The sequence below is a fragment of the Pristiophorus japonicus genome, chromosome 15, assembly GCF_044704955.1.
Source record: "Pristiophorus japonicus isolate sPriJap1 chromosome 15, sPriJap1.hap1, whole genome shotgun sequence".
Lineage (NCBI taxonomy): Eukaryota > Metazoa > Chordata > Chondrichthyes > Pristiophoridae > Pristiophorus > Pristiophorus japonicus.
Genome location: NC_091991.1, coordinates 9,357,032 through 9,377,119, shown reverse-complemented (window position 1 = coordinate 9,377,119; position 20,088 = coordinate 9,357,032). Strand labels below are relative to the sequence as shown.

The 20,088-nt window shown below is 48.6% G+C and overlaps 1 protein-coding gene across 2 annotated transcripts in view; it reads left to right on the top strand.

Annotated features, from left to right (window-relative positions):
• pah (phenylalanine hydroxylase) overlaps positions 1 to 20,088 on the top strand; it is an 85,803-nt gene that overhangs the window by 29,284 nt on the left and 36,431 nt on the right. For both annotated transcript variants that reach the window (XM_070901541.1, XM_070901542.1), the window contains 2 exons: positions 8,400 to 8,583; positions 17,492 to 17,580. In XM_070901541.1, coding sequence (XP_070757642.1) covers positions 8,400 to 8,583; positions 17,492 to 17,580 — 273 coding nt within the window. The remainder of the gene's footprint in view (positions 1 to 8,399; positions 8,584 to 17,491; positions 17,581 to 20,088) is intronic.

The following is a 20,088-nucleotide window of genomic DNA, read 5'->3' as shown; positions in this document are numbered from 1 at the left end:
TCATGGTACTCAGTCAGCTTACGGCGCTTTGCCTCAACGATTTCGTGCATGTCTGGGAGGATTAGTGAGAGCCTTGTTTTTAAAGTCCTTTTCATCAACAGTTGCGCGGGGGGGATCCCAGTCAGTGAGTGCGGACGAGATCTGTATGCCAGCAGCAGTCACGACAGGCGACCCTGCAGCGTGGGACCTTGGATTTTAAGAATGCCTTGTTTAATGATTTGCACTGCTCTCTCCGCCTGGTCGTTGGAGGCCAACTTGAACGGTGCCGTCTTGACGTGATTTATGCCATGGTCAATTATAAAGTCTTGGAATTCTGCGCTGGTGAAGCACGGACCATTGTCACTGACCAATATGTCAGGGATTCCGTGCGTTGCAAACATGGTTGCGAGGCTCTCCACACTGGTGGAGGTTGTGCTCGAGTTTAAAATGGTGCATTCGATCCATTTTGAAAATGCATCTACAACTACGAGGAACATTTTGCCCATGAATGGGCCCGCATAGTCTACGTGCGCCCGCGACCACGGTTTGGTAGGCCAGGGCCAGGGGCTCAGTGGAGCCTCCCTGGGGCATTGCTGAGTTGGCACAAATGGTGCACTTTCGGATGCAGAGCTCCAAGTCCGCGTCAATATCAGGCCACCAGACGTGGAATCTGGCTATGGCCTTCATGAGAATGATCCCCGGGTGCTCGCGGTGGAGCTCCCGGACAAATGCCTCTCTGCCTCGCAGAGGCATGACTACTCAGCTGCCCCACATCAGGCAGTCTGCTTGTAGTGATAGCTCATGCATGCGCCTGTGAAAGGGTTTTAATTCCTCGGGGCAGGCATCGCGAGCCTCTGCCCAGTCACCGGTTAGGACACATCTTTTGACTAAGGATAACGTGGGGTCGCTGGCCGTCCAGGCTCTGACTTGGCGAGCTGTCATGGGCGAACCTGTGGACTCAAAGGCATTGATTGCCATGACTATCTCACAGTCCTGTTCATCAGACCCTTCCGTGGTTGCCAGGGGTAGCCTGCTGAACGCGTCGGCACAGTTGTCTGTGCCTGGTCTGTGCCTTATGGTATAGTCGTAGGACGCCAGCGTGAGTGCCCACCATTGAATTCGTGCCGAGGCATTGGCGTTTATTGCCTTGCTCTCGGATAGGAGGGACATGAGGGGCTTGTGGTCGGTTTCTAACCCAAACTTGGCCCCGAAAAGGTATTGGTGCATCTTTTTGACACCGTACACGCACGCGAGCGCCTCCTTCTCTACCATTCCGTACCCGCGCTCCGCCCGCGAAAGTAACCTGGAGGCATAAGCTATGGGTTGTAATTTGCCCGCACTATTGACATGTTGCAAAACGCACCCGACCCCATACGCTGACGCATCGCATGTGAGAACTAGCTTTTTACCTGGGTCAAAGAAAGTCAAAACACTGTTGGAACACAGAAGGTTGCGTGCCTTATTGAAGGTGCGTTCCTGGGCATCCCCCCAAAACCAATCGCACCCCTTCCTGAGTAGCACATGGAGAGGCTCCAGCAGCGTGCTTAAGTTCTGCATATAGTTCCCAAAGTAATTGAGTAGCCCAAGAAAGGCGCGCAGTTCTGGGACATTCCGGGGCCTGGGTGCCAGGCGAATTGCTTCTGTTTTGGACTCTGTTGGGCGGATTCCATCAGCGGCAATCCTTCTGCCCAAAAATTCAACTTCGGGTGCGAGAAATAGGCACTTGGATTTCTTGACTCGTAGGCCTACCCGATCCAACCGCTTTAGTACTTCCCCCAAATTACGGAGATGGGAGTCGGTGTCCCTGCCCGTGATAAGTATGTCGTCCTGAAATACAACCATCCCCGGGATGGACTTGAGCAGACTCTCCATGTTGTGCTGGAATATGGCAGCTGCCAACCTGATGCCGAATGGGCATCTATTGTACATGAAAATACCTCGATGTGTATTGATGGTGGTGAGTAGCTTGGATTCCTCGGTCAATTCTTGCATCATATACGCAGATGTGAGGTCTAATTTTGAGAAAAGTTTACCTCCAGCCAATGTGGCAAATAAGTCCTCCGCTCTGGGCAGAGGGTACTGGTCCTGTAGAGAGACTCTGTTTATGGTAGATATGTAGTCCCCACAGATTCGTACGGATCCATCAGGCTTCATGACTGGGACGATGGGACTTGCCCAGTCACTAAATTCCACAGGTGATATAATGCCTTCCCGCAGAAGCCTGTCTAGTTCGCGTTCAATCTTTTCCCTCATCACATAGGGTACAGCTCTGGCCTTGTGATGGACTGGTCTAGCATCCTGTGTGATGTAGATTTTGACTTTGGCCCCTTTGAAAGTGCCCACACCTGGCTGAAAGAGATGTTCAAATCGCTTTATAACTGTTGAGCAAAAGGTCCGTTCCTCTAATGACATGGCATGGACATCATCCCATTTCCAGTTTAGTTTTGCCAGCCAGCTTCTCCCCAGCAGTGCTGGGGGATCTCCGGGGACAATCCACAGGGGAAGTCGGTTCACTGTCCCTTTGTGTGTGACAGAGAGCATGGCGCTGCCGAGGACTGGTACGATTTCTTTGGTATAGGTCCTTAGTTTGGTGTCGACCCTTGTGAGTTTTGGTCTGTCTCTTTTATGCGGCCACAGTTGTTCAAATTGTTGAGCGCCCATGAGAGATTGACTCACTCCCGTATCCAGCTCCATGTTGACAGATATCCCGTTGAGTAGGACCCTCATCATTATAGGAGGCGTCCTGTTGTAGGAGCAGCGGCCATTGATCGTGTTGACCCGCTGTACATCGGTTTCCCGGGTACTGTCCCCACCATCTTCTGATCCGCTTTCCAACCCATCCGATTCGTATACCAGCCGAGCTGCCGTTTTTTTGCACATGCGGGCCAAATGCCCTGTATATTCACAATTTCTGCAAACAGCCTGCTGAAATCGACATCCCCTTGACGAGTGCCCACCCCCACACCTCCAGCACAGACCTGTTCCATTGTTCAAAGTGTTCCCAAAGAATGAGCTGCGTCTGGCTGATCTCTCTTGAGCTTCTCTCAGTTTGTAGTTGATTGCTCGCATTGTGGGTTGATGAAGTGTGAACGGCCATTCCTGTGGCCCTTGATGGCTTCTGCCTACTGTCGAGAGCCTGTTCTCCCGGTTTTGTCTGTGTGTGGGGGCAGCAGCTTGTTTAGTGCTGTGAACTTCTTGTTCCGATATTTCGTTAGTTGTCGTACCTGCATTGTAAATCAACCTCGTTTCTTCTTCCCCTACCAAGAATGTCTGTGCAACCAGTGCTGCTGCCTCTAAGGTCAGGTTCTTGGTCTTTATGAGCTTTCGGAATATGCCTGCATGGCCTATTCCTTCAATGAAAAAGTCTCTCAGCATTTCTCTCCTCAGTTCATCGGAGAACTCACATAAACTAGCCAACCTCCGAAGTTCCGCCACGAAGTCGGGTATGCTCTGGCCCACACAGCGTCTGTGGTTGTAGAACCTGTGTCTGGCCATGTGTAGGCTGCTCGCTGGCTTCAGGTGGTCTCTTGCCAGTGTGCTCAATTCTTCAAACGACTTGCTTGCTGGTTTCTCGGGTGCCAACAGATGCTTCATTAAAGCATATGTTTTCGAGCCACAGCTGATCAAGAGATGGGCTCTTCTCTTGTCTGCCTTATCGTCGCCTAACCATTCTTTAGTTACAAAGCTTTGCTGGAGCCTTTCTATAAAGCCCTCCCAATTGTCTTCCGCATTGTACTTTTCATCTGATCCGTTGTTCGCCATTCTGTGGATTCTGTAATCTCATCCTCGTCGCCACTGTAAAGTCCTGTCCCCTCAGTACAGATTCACACGAGGCATGTAGTGAAGTCAAGGTCACTCTGGACCTGCACCTTTATTTCACCGCTCTGGAATGCTGCACTTGCCTGAGACCTGTCCTTATATACCTGTCTCTTGCAAGTGCACCCCTGGTGGTAAGGTATGCTGGTGGTTACAGGTCATATCTTATTACAGTCATGTATAGCATGTTAGGATACAGTTATATATAATAATGTAAGATACATGACACTTCCCTGGTTCACAATGACATGTTTCGAGTAAGAACAAGCCAGCTGGAGTACATGGAACAGACTTTATTGATATCCAGTAGAGCTGATCGATTCATGCCGTACACAGAGAGTGGTTTTCAGTCGCTGGTTCTGTCTCTTAAGCCCTCCAAAGAACAGTTGAAAACCATACTCCTTTGCACACCATTCTTTGCCTACATCATAGAATCATAGTGTCATAGAAATTTTCAGCACAGAAGAAATGTCCATGTCGGCCGACCAAGAGCTACCCAGCCTAATCCCATTTTCCAGCTCTCGGTCCGTAGCCCTGTAGGTTACGGCACTTCAAGTGCACATCCAAGTACTTTTTAAATGTGGTGAGGGTTTCTGCTCCTACCACCCTTTCAGGCAGTGAGTTCCAGACCCCCACCACCCTCTGGGTAAAAAAAGTTCTCCTCAAATCCCCTCTATTCCTTCTACCAATTACTTGAAATCTATGCCCCCTGGTTGTTGACCTCTCTGCTAAGGGAAATAGGTCCTTCCTATCCACTTTATCTAGGCACCTCATAATTTTATACACCTCAATCAGGTCTCCTCTCAGCCTCCTCTGTTCCAAAGAAAACAACCCCAGCCGATCCAATCTTTCCTCATAGCTAAAATTCTCTAGTCCTGACAACATCCTCATAAATCTCCTCTGTACCCTCTCTAGTGCAATCACATCTTTCCTGTAATGTGGTGACCAGAACTGCACACAGTACTCCAACTGTGGCCTAACTAGTGTTATGTAAAATTCAACCATAACCTCCCTGCTCTTATATTCTATGCCTCGGCTAATAAAGGAAAGTATCCCGTATGCCTTCATAACCGCCTTATCTACCTGGCCTGCTACCTTCAGAGATCTGTGGACATGCACTCCAAGGTGCCTCTATTCCTCTACACTTCTCAGTCTCCTACCATTTGCTGTGTATTCCCTTGCCTTGTTAGCCATCCCCAAATGCATTACCTCACACTTCTCCAGATTGAATTCCATTTGCCACTGTTCTGCCCACCTGACCAGTCCATCGATACCTTCCTGCAGTTTACAGCCTTCTTCCTCACTATCAACCACACGGCCAATTTTTGTATCATCCGCAAACTTCTTAATCATGCCAATGATCAAATGTACATATCACAGATAACACTTAATGACGTATCTGCTCCTGAATCCTTTGAAAACAGTCTACTTACTGAAGCAGTCGTAATTGTTTAGTTGAAAGATACTTCTCTCAAACAAGACTTTCTGACTTAACTGTTATCGAATCCTTTGAAAGAGTCGGCTTTATTAACCGTTATGTTTCATAGAATCATAGAAATTTACAGCACGGAAAGAGGCCATTCGTCCCATCGTATCCGCACCGGTCGGCAAACAGTTATCCAGCCTAATGCCACTCTCTAGCACTAGGTCCGTATACCTGTAGGTCACGACTCTTTAAGTGCACATCCAAGTACTTTTTTAATGTGGTGACGGTCTCTGCCTCTACCGCCCTTTCAGGCAGTGAGTTCCAGACCCCCACCACCCTCTGGATGAAAACATTTCTCTTCAAATCCCCTCTAAACCTTCTACCAATTACTTTAAATCCATGCCCCCTGGTTATTGACGTCTCTGCTAAGGGAAACAGGTCCTTCCTATCCACTCTATCAGGGCCCCTCATAATTTTATACACCTCAATTAATTCTCCCCTCAGCCTCTTCTGTTCCAAAGAAAACAACCCCAGCCTTTCCATACTATAATTAATGGATCGCTCTACCTATGTTTATTACACTAGATGTGGTTCCTGTGACTTATTTCCTTGCACAAGCATTTCTTGTAGCTAATACTCAGACATTTGGAGCAGAAGCCAAGCCATGCTTTCGTCTCGTGGCACTTTGAAGTCATCCTCCTTTTTTTTTTAGAAAGCCTGTTGTTCCAAGATACAATGAAGTTCGATGATTAGCCCTAACTCTCCAGGATGCCTGACAACATCTGTCATGTATGTACTTTTGGGATCACTAGCCACTAGATGGCGTCACTGTTGGAGGCCATTGGGCTGCACCCACGTGTCAGCATCCCAAGTATAAAAGGCCAGCCATTTTGTATATTAGTCACTTTGGGCCTCAATAAAGCAGAGCCAAGGTTATACCTCTTGGCGTTAAACAGTACTCAAATACTCCGTCTAACAGTTATTGCATACACAACAACATCCTTCCTACCTTTTCTTTTTACCTCCTTCAAAGTAACAGAGAGTAACTGGTGAGGAGCAGTTGCCCAGACAAGTCACAGTTGTGCGTTGATGATGGGTGAGGCTCTGGGTCACCAGGGCGAGCAGTTCACCTGGCAGTGGGCCCAGGTGCAAGGGGACCTGCGTGCCCTCTCACTGCCCCTGTGCATCGGGAATACCGACACCGTTCACCCTGACTCACCCAACGGGGAGGTGAGGGGAGGGAGCGTGCACTGAACCTACACTGCCCTGTGGTGGCACCTGCCCTTCTCTCCACAGTGCGGGGGGAGAAATTCGCATCGTTTGCGGCTCCTGTTACTGCAAACGATTTCTCCTCTGGGGGGAGGGGGGGGGAGGGGGGGGGGCGCTCCCGGCTCCCGCGGAACCGGCGGGAGTTAGTGGAGGCGCTAAACCGGTGGTGCTCGCTCCTGCCAGTAACAGCCCCGAGTCGCTGCGCCTCTGGCGATGGTGTCATCGACGTGCGCAGCGCCCCGTGAGGCCGCCACGGGGCGATGTCAGCGCCACGCCTCACAGATCGCGAGCCAGGCCCCACTCCGCTTGCGGGGGGCGAGAATTAAAGGGGAGGTGCCCGGCGCCATCGTTTTCTCCCGGCCGACTTACCGGTCCGGCCTTCCGATATTGATTCTGCGGGGAGCCGTGCCGCGATGGTGCAGCCATGGCTCCCCGCTCCCCCAGTGGGCCGAGCGGAGGTCCATCACCGCCCCCCCCACCACCGCAGAGCTCGCAGCGCGCCCTCCCCTTTAACGCAAGGGGAGGGGCCTTTACCTCCCGCCAACACTACGCGGAGAGGCCGCGGTAACATCGACGTGTTTAGCGCCCCAGGCCCGCCCCCGAAAGGCTGCGTAGCGCCCGACGTTGTGCCAGTCGCAGGAAGTCCCTCCTCGTCCCAGTTACCGGCCCCCCAAACGCAATCCCGCCCCTCAAACCTCTTTAAAAAATATTGCCGGGATATTTAACTACTTTTTATAAACTATCTTCCAGGTGCAGCATCCATTCCTTCAGTAGTTTTATAATCAATTTTGTATTTTAAAACAAGCCAAAGTTTGGATGCTGCCCACGTACCTGGACCGAGGGAGGATTGGGCATTCAGGTGAGATCCTGTCCAATCTAATCATGAATGCCGACACAGTTCCTGCCTCAACTACTAACCCTCGGAGTGAATGCCACAGCTTCACCACTCCCTGCAGTAGAGTAGCTTCTCTCTGGTTAAACCTCGGTGTGGTGAAGGTGCTGATCCTGTCTTCCTTTCTGGCGGTTTGAGACAACTGTGTAGTTTGCTGGGCCGCTTCAGGGAGCAGTTAAAAGTCAACCACATTGGTGTGGGACTGGAGTCACATATAGGCCCAGACCGGGTAAGGACCGCAGGTTTCCTTCTTATTTCCAGATATATATTTTTGTCCAACCGAATTCAAACTCTCAAAATGCCGTGATTGGATTTGAACTTGCGTGCTCTGGACTATTGATCCAGTAGCAAAGCTGTTGTGTATGCAACACTATGTAACCAGCATTCTACCACCACCAGAGGGCGCATCTGTTGGAGTCTCAAGGATCCCAGCATCCCTTGGGAGCACTGTATAAAAGCAGGCCTCCCATGCTGTACCAGCACTCTAGAGTTAGAATAAAGAGACTAAGGTCACACTTACTCACGTCTACCGTACTCAGTCACATTGCTTTATTAGAGACATAACAAAAACCACGATGCTACTGTACCCAGTATTTCAGGAAGTAATCTCGGCTGACAACCCCGGTGTCTGTTTCGGATGAGACGTTAAACCGAGGTCCCGTCTGCCCTCTCAGGTGGACGTCAAAGATCCCACGGCACTATTTCAAAGAAGAGCAGGGGAGTTATCCCCGGCGTCCTTGGGCCAATATTTACCCCTCAATCAACATCACTAAAAACAGATGACCTGGGTCATTATCACATCGCTGTCTGTGGGAGCTTGCTGTGCGCAAATTGGCTGCCGCGCCTCCCACATTGCAACAGTGACGGCACTTCATAAAGTACTTCATTGGCTGCAAAGAGCTTCGGAATGTCGTCAGATCGTGAAAGGCGCTATATAAATGCAAGCTCTTCACTTCAACAAGTTAAAAGAGGGCTCTCCTGAATTAATGCACATGTTTATGTTCTCATCTGTGGCAGGAGAAAGGCGTGAATCTCACTCACATTGAATCCAGACCTTCCCGCACCAATAAAGGCGAGTATGAGTTCTACATCGACCTGGATTGCAAGAACGTCCCCAGCGTCGAGGAGATCCTCCTCAGCCTGCGCCAGGAAATCAGTGGCACTGTGTACGAACTCACACGGGACAAGATAAAGGACACAGGTACCATGGCGTTATACCCTCTCAATTACTAAACGGGGGGGGGGGGGGTGGTGGCAGGACAGGGGAGGAGGGGTGGGGCGTGGGAGGAAGGGTTGGGGAGGAGTTTCTGACCCTTGGAGGGAAATGGAATGTCCCAACGATTACTTCTATTAAAAGTCGCCCTCAGACTGAGTCTGGCAGCCGCGGTTCGGGCGATCTGTCCGTCCATCCAAGAGGGTTGGGGAATCTTCAGCCTGACATCACGCTCGCCTTACACACTTGGATGGAGCTTTTGCTCAAAAGTGAGCCCGGCCTGTGTGGGGGGGGCGGAGCAATGGCGATTCCCAGCTGCCCATTGGCTGCCAGCCCTGACCTTATACTACAGGGTCAAAGGGCAGTTGCACATCACAGATATGTACCTGTGACCTTGCAGCTGCTCATCTCGAATGGGGTGAGCAGCCGCAAGGTCCTGTCTTTCAGATGAGATGTCAAACCGAGGCCCCGTCAGCTCTCTCAGGTGGACGTAAAAGATCCCATGACACTATTTCGAAGAAGAGCAGGGGAGTTATTCCCGGTGTCCTGGCCAATCCTTATCCCTCAACCAACACCAAAAAAAAAACAGATTATCTGGCCATTATCACATTGCTGTTTGTAGGAGCTTGCTGTGCGCAAATTGGCTGCCGCGTTTCCTACATTACTACACTCCAACCGTGACTACACTCCAAAAGTACTTCATTGGTTGCAAGGCATTTTGAGACATACCAGGATCAGTGCTGGGACCACTGTTGTTCACAATTTACATTAACGATTTCGACTTTGGAATCAAAAACACAGTTTCTAAATATGCGGATGACACCAAATTGGGGGATAATCAATTCTGAGGAGGACTGCAACAAATTACAGGAGGACATTAATAAACTTGCAGAATGGACATATAATTGGACATATAATTGGCAGAGATAAACGTGAGGTATTACATTTTGATAGGAAGAATAGAGAGGTCTCTTATTACTTGGAGGGTGAGAGTTGGGGAAGACGAACAAATGGATCTCGGAGTACAAATACACAAATCGCTAAAAGATGCGACATAGGTTAGCAAGACCATAAAACAGCAAACCAAGCACTAGGGTTTATTTCTAGAGGTGTACAATTGAAACGTAGGGAAGTTATGCTAAACCTGTATCGAACCTTGGTTAGACCACACTTGGAGCACTGTGTACAGTTCTGGTCGCCATATTATTAAAAGGATGTAGAGGCACTGGAGAGGGTGCAGAGAAGATTTACAAGGATGATACCAGAAATGCGAGGGGATACATATCAGGAAAGGATGAACAGGCTGGGTCTCTTTTCTCTTGAAAAAAGAAAACTGAGGAGGTGTCCTAATAGAGGTCCTTAAAAATTTGAAAGGTTTTGGTAGAGTGAATACAGAGAGAATGTTTCCACTTGTGGGGAAGAGCATAACTAGAGGCCATCAATATAAGATAGTCACCAAGAAATCCAATCGGGAATTCAGAAGAAACTTTTTTACCCAAAGAGTGGTGAGAATGTGGAACTCACTACCACAGGGAGTGGTTGAAGTGAATAGTATCGATGCATTTAAGGGGAGGCTAGACAAGCATATGAGGGAGAAGGGAATAGAGGGTTATGTTGATAGATTTAGATGGAAAGACGGGAGGAGGCTCGAGAGGTACCTAAACGCCGGCATGGACTGGTTGGGCTGAATGGCCTGTTTCTGTGCCGTATATCCCATGTAATCCTGTGTAATACTGAGGTTGCGAAAGATGCTGTAGAAATAAGAACATAAGAATTAGGAGCAGGAGTCGGCCATTCGGCCCCTCGAGCCTGCTCCGCCATTCAATAAGATCATGGCTGATCTTCTACCTCAACTCCACTTTCCTGCACTATCCCCATATCCCTTGATTCCGTTAATATCCAAAAAGCTAGCGATCTCTGTCTTGAATATATTCAACGACTGAGCATCACAGCCCTCTGGGGTAAAGAATTTCAAAGATTCACCACCCTCTGAGTAAAGAAGTTTCTCCTCATCTCAGTCCTAAATGGCCGAACCCTTATTCTGAGACTGTGACCCCTGGTTCTAGACTCCCCAGCCAAGGGAAACATCCTCCCTGCATCTACCCATTTCAAGCCCTGTAAGAATTTTGTATGTTTCAATGAGATCACCTCTCCTCATTCTAAACTCTGAAGAATATAGGCCTAGTCTACTCAATCTCTCCTCATAGGACAATCCCCCCCATCCCAGGAATCAGTCTGGTGAACCTTTGTTGCACTCCCTCAATGGCAAGTGTAACCTTCCTTAGGTAAGGAGACCAAAACTGTGCACAATGCTCCAGGTGTGGTCTCACCAGGACCCAAATAATTGTGAAAAGACGTCTTTACTCTTATACTCAAATCCTCGTAATAAAGGTCAACATACCATTTGCTTTCTTAACTGCTTGCTGTATCTGCATGTTAACTTTCAGTGACTGGTGTACAAGGACACCCAGGTCCCTCTGAACACCAACATTTCCCAATCTCTCACCATTTAAAAAAATACTCTGCTTTTCTATTTTTCCTACTAAAGTGGGTAACTTCACATTTCTCCACATTATATTCCATTTTGCCATGTTCTTGCCCACTCACTTATATCCCCTTGAAGCCTCTTTGCATCCCCCTCACAACTTGCAGTCTGATAGCTTTGTATCTTCAGCAAACTTGGATATACAGTATTACATTTGGTGCCCTCATCCAAATTATTGATATAGATTGTGAATATCTGGGGCCAATGCACCGATCCTTGTGGCAGCCCACTAGTTACCAACCTGTTAGCCTACCAACCTGAAAATGACCTGTTTATTCCTACTCTCTGTTTTCTGTCCATTAACCAATATTCAATCCATGCTAGAACATTAGCCCCCAATCCCATGAGCCCTGTATGTAAATGTAAATTCGATAGATTGGATTTTTGGGCTTCTGTCTCCTCTGTTAGCGCCCCGGATGGGGCGGCAATGGCGGTGGTGAGCACTTACGGGCGGGCAGCCAGCTTCCAGCACTCTGCCGGGACATTCGGTGCCGGTTTCGGCGGTGCGTGGAGCATTACCGCCCGGGAGAGGCAAGCCGGTGAGCAACACCGCCGGTTGCGACACCGGCTTAATTTTTGGCTCCCGCCGGATCCATAGTGCTCCATAGCGCCCCCTGCTGGGACCGCCTGTGAAAGCGGGCGGTCCAAGCTGTAGCAGCTGCAGGCGGGTAAGTAATGTCCACCTTGGGGAAGTGTGATTGTATTTTTTTTTTGCAATTTATGTTGTGGTGGTGTGAGTTATTTATTGGGAATGTTTTTGGTGGCGTTTTTTCAGGTTTTCTTCCCCCCCCCCCCCCCCCGAGACCTCTCTCGCAGCGCTCCGAGGCCGGCTGTTTATCTCGGAATTTTCCCTTTGCTCAGCCGGCCTAGCGCCCCATGAGGTGTGCAACGCCTCCCATAGCGCCCCACCCCACACTCCGGGCCCAACTGATGAATTTTGCGGCTGGAGACGCAAACCTTTTCCCGGCGCAAAAGTTACCGTCCTGCCCCGGGACAAAGCCCCAACAGAGGCATGACCGAATTTGCACCCCCCAACATCTTGATAATCGTGAGGGCGGTGAAGGGGGATTTTCCTCCGCTTACACCTGTGAAACTCACCCTATAAATCCGTAAAACGTACACAATTTCCGCACCGTGATGTTGACGCGCTTTGAGAGAGGGAAAGCGAGTGTACCAATTCCCCTTTCATGACCCCCGAATCCAGCCGCTGGTTTCTGGTAGAATCCCGACGAATAATTCTACTTGCATGTGTAAAAATATTAACTTAGCTTCATTAGTGGCATTTCAGCTGCAGCAATTGGGGGGAAGGCACAGCTCCCGGGGCCTGCCACTAGATTTATTGTCGAGTGCTCGTTCATAAGGAGGTGGCCTGATCATCAATCCAGATTTCTGTTGGGGAGAGTTAGTGAGACAGCTATCTTTTTTTAACGAGTGTTTTTTTTCTCCAAAAGTAACGTATTCATAAACCGCAGACAGACAGGTGCCTGGAGATAACAGAACCAAGCTTTATATCTGCCGGAGATTTATTATTCTTCAGAGTTGAATTAAAGTCCAAGTTACTGTAGTCGGGGGTCCCTTTCTCGAGCTCCCAGCGCCCGAGGCTGTGTCGAGTTGTTAACTCTGTTTAGACAAGAGCTTAATGAGTGTTGTGAATTCTCATAAATTTAACAAATCTTGGGGCATCTAACCCCATTCAGGGAGACCACATTACTGGGTGTTCAGGTCAAAGGCATGAAAACTGCCATTTGATAAATGAGCCGGCCAATAGAAATAGCAAATCAACTTTGCTAACGGCCCTGCTTTGTGCTCTATTGGCTGACCTGCTGATTACCCTCTCACCGTCAATGCAGCCAGTATCAGGGAAGTCCGAGGGAAGGAATTAAGGTTATAAATGGCTGCGGACAATTAAATTAGCAGGTCTAATTTTAATATTTGCCGGCCAGCACTCACTGCTTCTTTCCCGTCTCTTCCTGTTTAACATTCACCTCCTTACAACTTATTTGCTGTCATTTCTTGCTTTTTTAATTAGAATTAATACTTGGCTGTGTGTTCCTCTGACTCCCTTTGACAGAGCCCCGCTGTATGTAGGCGGGGGGGGGGGGATTAAGTTGTAGCAATGTCCTTCCGCTGTCTGTCCATCTGCTGAGCAATAGGATTTCCCTTGAATAAGTTACAATTGTTTCATTAGATTTTAGAGTTAGGCATCAATTAAGTTGTGCACTAGTTTCCTTTACAGAGGAACTTGCTTAGATTAGCAGCTTGGTGTGTGTGTGTGTGTGTGTGTGTGAGTGCATTTGTGTGCGTCGGTGAGTGTGGGTGTGAGTGTGTGCATGCATGTTTGTGTGTATGTGTGTGCATGACTGTATGCTTGAGTGCGCCTGTAAGTGTGTGCATGTGCGTTTGTGTGTGTGTGGCTATGTGAGTGTGGTCAGTGCTTCGATGCTGGGGATTTTGGCCTGGTCGAGGACGCTAACGTTGGTGCGTCTGTCCTCCCAGGGGATTTGCAGGATCTTGCGGAGACATCATTGGTGGTATTTCTCCAGCAATTTGTGGTGCCTGCTGTATATGGCCACATTGTTCGCATGCCCGACACAAGACTCCCAAAGCAAGCGCTCTACTCGGAACTCCTACACGGCAGGTGGGCCCAAGGTGGGCAGAGGAAGCGTTTCAAGGACATCCTCAAAGCCTCCTTGATAAAATGCAGCATCCCCACCGACACCTGGGAGTCCCTAGCCAAAGATCGCCCTAAGTGGAGGAAGTGCATCCGGGAGGGCGCTGAGTACCTCGAGTTTCATCGCAGAGAGCATGCAGAAAACAAGCGCAGGCAGTGGAAGGAGCGTGCGGCAAACCAGTCCCACCCACCCTTTCCTTCAACGACTGTCTGTCCCACCTGTGACAGAGTCTGTAATTCCCGTATTGGACTGTTCAGTCATCTAAGAACTCATTTTTAGAGTGGAAGCAAGTCTTCCTCGATTTCGAGGGGCTGCCTATGATGATGATGTGAGCATGTATGTGGAGCATGTATGTGCGTGAGAGTGTGCATGTATGAGTGCATGTGTGTCGGTGTGTTCACAAACCACTTTTTTAATCACTTAAAAGATGTTTTCCACGCATCTAAACCAAACATAACCTTTTATCAAAGGGTTAATCTCAGTCTACATCACCTGGCCAGTTATGTGACGGTTCAGCCCCATGAAGAGGAGCGAAGGATGATTCTCAGATTAGCAAGAGGTGGATAGTGATATCACCAGGGATCTGTGTTGGGATCATTCTTGTTCTGCAGATACCAACAGGGCACAGAGGCAATAATAGAAGGCAGAGAGTCGGGATAAATGGGTCATTTTCAGGTTGGCAAACTCTAACTAGTAGGGTGCCACTATTTACAATTTATATTAATGACTTGGATGAAGGGGCCGTGTGTCATGTAGCCAAGTTTGCTGATGATACAAAGATCGGTGGGAGAGCAAGTTGTGAGGAGGACACAAAGAATCTGCAAAGGGATATAGACAGGCTAAGTGAGTGGGCAAAAATTTGGCAGATGGAGTATAATGTGGGAAAATGTGAGGTTATCCACTTTGGTTGAAAAAAAAGCAAATTATTATTTAAATGGGCTGAGATTACAAAATGCGGTGGTTCAGAGGGATCTGGGGGTCCTTGTGCATGGAACACAAAAAGTTAGCATGCAGGTACAGTAAGTAATTAGGAAGGTAAATGGAATGTTGGCCTTTATTGTAAGGGGAATGAAGTATAAAAGTAGGGAATTCCTGCTACAACTGTGTTGGTGAGGCCACACCTGGAGTACTGCGTACAGTTTTGGTCTCCTTATTTAAGGAGGGATATACTTGCATTGGAAGCTGTTCAGAGAAGGTTCACGAGCTGGATTCCTGAGATGAGGGGGTTGTCTTATGAAGAGGTTGAGCAGTTGGGCCTGTACTCATTGGAGTTTAGAAGAATGAGAAGTGATCTTATTGAAACATAGAAGATTCTAAGGGGGCTTGACAGGGTAGATGCAGAGACGATGTTTCCCCTCGTGTGGGAATCTAGAACTAGGGGGCATAGTTTCAGAATAAGGTGTCTCTCATTTAAAATGGAAATGAGGAGGAATTTCTTCTTTCAGAGGGTCGTGAATCTTTGGAATTATCTACCACAGAGAGCTGTGGAGGCTGGGTCATTGAATATATTTAAGATGGAGATAGACAGATTTTTGAAAGATGACGGAGTGAAGGGTAATGGGGAGCGGGCGGGAAAGTGGAGCTGAGTCCATGATCAGATCAGCCATGATCTTATTAAATGGCGGAGCAGGCTCGAGGGGCCAAATGGTCGACTCCTGCTCCTATTTCTTATATTCTTATGTAATATCAAAATTTGCCAGTGATACCAAATTAGGTAAACATTGAGAAGAAACAAAGGGGATTACAGGAAGGCAGCGACCAGTGGGGCAAAGAAACATAAAATTACTGAGGATATATGGCACAGCAACTGGCCAGTCAGCCCAGCCAGTCTATGCTCCACTCGGGCCTCCTCCTGTCTTGCCTCATCTAAATCTATCAGCATAACCCTCTATTCCCTTCTCCCTTAGATGCTTGTCTAGCCTCCCCTTAAATGCATCGCTACTATTTGCCTCAACCACTCCCTGTGGCAGCGAGTTCCACATTCTCACCCCTCTCTGGGTAAAGAAGTTCCTTCTGAATTCCCTATTGGATTTATTGATGACTATTGCTGGATGGAATCATATCTTAAATGGTAAAATTCTCAATAGGTCGGTTCCGGCAATGCCACGATTTTATAATTCTCATCCTTGTTTTCAAACCCCTCCATGGGCCTCGCCCCCCTCCCTATCTCTGTAACCTCCTCCAGCCCCACAATCCCCCGAGATCTCGGCACTCTTCCAATTCTGTCCTCTTGCACATTCCAGATTTCCTTTGCTCCACCATTGGTGTCCGTGCCATCAGTTGCCTCGGACCCAAGACCTGGAATTCCTTCCCTAAACCTCTCCGCCTCTCTCTCCTCCTTCAAGACATTCCTTAAAACCTACCTCTGTGACCAAGCTTTTGGTCACCTGTCCTAATATCTCCTTATGTAGTTCAGTGTCAAATTTTTGTTTGATAAATGACCTTGAGACATTTTGCAACATTTAAGGCTGGATTTTTGGCTTTGATGACTTCGAGGCGGTAATGGTGGTAGGGCGGTAAAGCTAGCGCCCGGAAACAGTTTGCGCCTCAGTCAGTAACATTGGGCGGCTGGACCCTGAGTCAGGAGGCACAGCGCTAAGGGAGGCGTAGTACACCTCTCTCTCGGGGCATTAGCGCGGGAGACTCTCGAGCTAAAGAGCCGGGCCTGGAGTGCTCCCAGAGACGCTTGGGGAGAAGAAAAATACCGGAAAAACCCCAGAAAAACATTCCCAAAACATTGCCCAAGCCCTCACAACATAAATCCTGCCAAAAATGTAAAATAACAATTACCTCAGGACGGCAGTACTTGCCCCTCTGCAGTCGGTATGGGTTGGACCGCCCGATTTGCCAGGCGTTCACTACGGGGGCGTGCTGTGAGGCATACGGGTCGGGCGGGGAGGCAAAAAGGCCACCGGCATCGCAGCTCTTCCGGGCGCTGCTGCTCCGCACCGCCGCAAAACTATCTCCGAAAACCCCCGCGGGGCGCTAGAGGCTGACCGCCAGCCCACAAGAGCTCATTGCCGCCGCTCCGGGGCGAGAAACGGAGCCCCGTAGTAAATGTTGTTGTCAGGGTTACGGAACCAAGGCGGATAAATGGTGTTAAGATACAGATCAGCCGTGATCTCATTGAATGGCGGAACAGGCTCGAGGGGCTCAATGGCCCGCGCATGTTCCTACTTTTGTTTGATAACCGCTCCTGCGAAGCGCCTTGGGAGGTAAAGGTGCTATATAAATGCAATTTGTTGTGATTGTTGACTCAGCAACACACCCCATGCTGCAGTGCAACCGATTATTATTCTAAGTTTTTCTAATTCCGAGAATCTCAAGGTCGGTCTTGTGACATGAACAAGGAAGCGAATGTAAAACCACAGCCCAAAGTATTGGAATCTTGTCATAGAAACATAGAAACATAGAAAATAGGAGCAGGAGTAGGCCATTCGGCCCTTCTAGCCTGCATCGCCATTCAATGTGTTCATGGCTGAACATGCAACTTCAGTACCCCATTCCTGGTTTCTCGCCATACCCCTTGATCCCCCTAGTAGTAAGGACTTCATCTAACTCCTTCTTGAATATATTTAGTGAATTGTCGGAAAAGGACAAACTGTACGGCTGAGGAAAAATAACGTGAACAGAAAAAAAACTACTCCCTGTTTTCTTTCTCTTTCCTCCCTTTTTCCAGTTCCCTGGTTTCCTCGGACAATTCAAGATTTGGACAGATTTGCGAACCAGATCCTAAGCTATGGGTCAGAGCTGGAGGCAGACCATCCCGTAAGGAGATTATTTCTGGAAAATCAGCCGTATTATATGATGCAGATGAAATAGCGCGTGGGAGCAACGTTCCCTTTAATTTCTTTCTGGGTGTGCGGACCCTTTAAGGGGCTGTGTGGCCCCTTTAAGACACAACGCATGCACGGGTTTTTCCTATTTAAAAGTTGTCTCCGTGGGTTCTGCATAGCCCGCGCTTAAAGGGAACATCATGCGGGAGGAGGCTCGTGTGGAGCATAAACATAAACCTGAAACAGCTGGGCCTAATCGTCTGTTTCTGTGCTGTATATCATCATCATAGGCAGTCCCTCGGAATCGAGGAAGACTTGCTTCCACTCTAAAAATGAGTTCTTAGGTGGCTGAACAGTCCAATACGAGAACCACAGGTGGGACAGATAGTCGTTGAGGGAAAGGGAGGGTGGGACAGGTTTGCCACACGCTCCTTCCGCTGCCTGCGCTTGCTTTCTGCATGCTCTCGGTGACGGGACTCGAGGTGCTCAGCGCCCTCCCGGATGCACTTCCTCCACTTAGGGTGGTCGATGGCCCAGGGACTCCCAGGTGTCGGTGGGGATGTTGCACTTTATCAGGGAGGCTTTGAGGGTGTCCTTGTAACGTTTCCTCTGCCCACCTTTGGCTCGTTTGCCGTGAAGGAGTTCCGAGTAGAGCGCTTGCTTTGGGAGTCTCGTGTCTGGCATACGGACGATGCAGTGACCATGCAGCTGTTGAATTGACATAAAATCCAATTCGTTGACTAAATATAAAGGAAAGCTGCCGCCCTTATCCAATCTGGGCCTATAGGTGACTCCGGTCCCACGCCAACGTGACTGACTCTTAATTTCCTTCTGAAGTAGCCGAGCAAGTCGCTCAGTTATCTCAAACTACAATTAAATCTCCATGTAGTGAATGAGATGTTAAAACTAATACTTTGCTGAGCTGCTATTAAATTCATTGCTGTCGGCCGTGGCTCAGTGGTGGTACACTCGCCTCTGATTCAGAAGTCCCACTCCAGGGACTTGAACACATAAAATCTAGGCTGACACTCCCAGTGCAGTACTGAAGGAGTGCTGCACTGTCAGAGGGGCAGTACTAAGGGAGTTCTGCACTTTCGAAGGTGCCGTCTTTTGGATGAGACATTAAACCGAGGCCCCGTCTGCTCTCACAGGTGGGCATAAAAGATCCTATGGCACTATATTGAAGAAGAGCAGGGGGAGGGGGGAGTTATACCCGATGTCCTGGTGCTAATATTTATCCCTCAATCAACATCACTAAAAACAGATTATCTGGTCATTATCGCATTGCTGTTTACGGGAGCTTGCTGTGTTCCAATTGGCTGCCGCATTTCCCTACTTTGCAAAGGTGACTACACTTCAAAAGTACTTCATTGGCTGTAAAGCATGGGGATGCCCTGAGGTTATGAAAGCCGCTGTATAGATGCAAGTCTTTCTATCTTTCTGTTGCTGCTCACTTCACATTCTATCAGTCTCCACATGAGGGAGAAAGCCAAGGTCCCCGAGTGCACTGCGACCTATCAAATCGTAAAATAGCATAATTGGCATCTGCGTGGTGTAAAAACCCTAACATACCATTGACAGGCACGATCGAATTGATAGGGTAGATAGAGAGAGACTATTCCCTCTAGTGGAGGGGGGGGAATCCAGAACAAGAGGGCAGAACCTTAAAATTAGAGCCAGGCCGTTCAGGGGTGATGTCAGGAAGCACTTCTTCACACACAGGGTGGTGGGGATCTGGAACTCTCTCCCCCAAAAAGTTGGGGGTCAATTGAAAATTTCAAAAATGAGACTGATAGATTTTGTTTCCTCCCCTAAACCTCTTCGCCTCTCTCTCCTCCTTTAAGATGCTCCTTGAAACCTGCCTCCTTGACCAAGCTTTTAGTCGCCTGTGCTGATATCTCCTTATGTGGCTCAGTGTCAATTTTTTGTTCAGTAAAGGGTCTTGGGAGGTTGTATTACGTTTAAGGCACTATGTAAATGAAAGTTGTTGTTGTTGTTGTTGTTGTTGTTGGTGTAAGGGTATTAAGGGTTACTGAACCAAGGCGGGTAAATGGAGTTAGGTCACAGATCAGCCGTGATCTCACTGAATGGCGGAACAGGCTCGAGGGGCTGAATGGCCTTCTCCTGTTCCTGCGTTCCTATTTAATCAGTTTTGCATATCAGTAAATGAAGCCCAATCAGCTGTCACAAAAACAAACACTGGAACTCTGAAATAAAAACAGAAATTGCCGATAATACTCGGGGGGTCAGGCAGCATCCGCGGAGAGAGAAACAGAGTTAACGTTTCAGGTCGATATTCTGTCTGTCTGATGAGATGGATGTGAAACATCCCAAGGTATGATTCATAAAGGGCAGAGAGTTCTCCTGGTGTCGTGGGCAAACTTTCCAACACCACCAACAGATTAACTGGTCCGTCTTCCCAGTGTCTCTTGGCTCCCTGGGAACGTTTTATTTACAATAACAACTACTTGCACTTATATAGCAACTTTAACATAGTAAA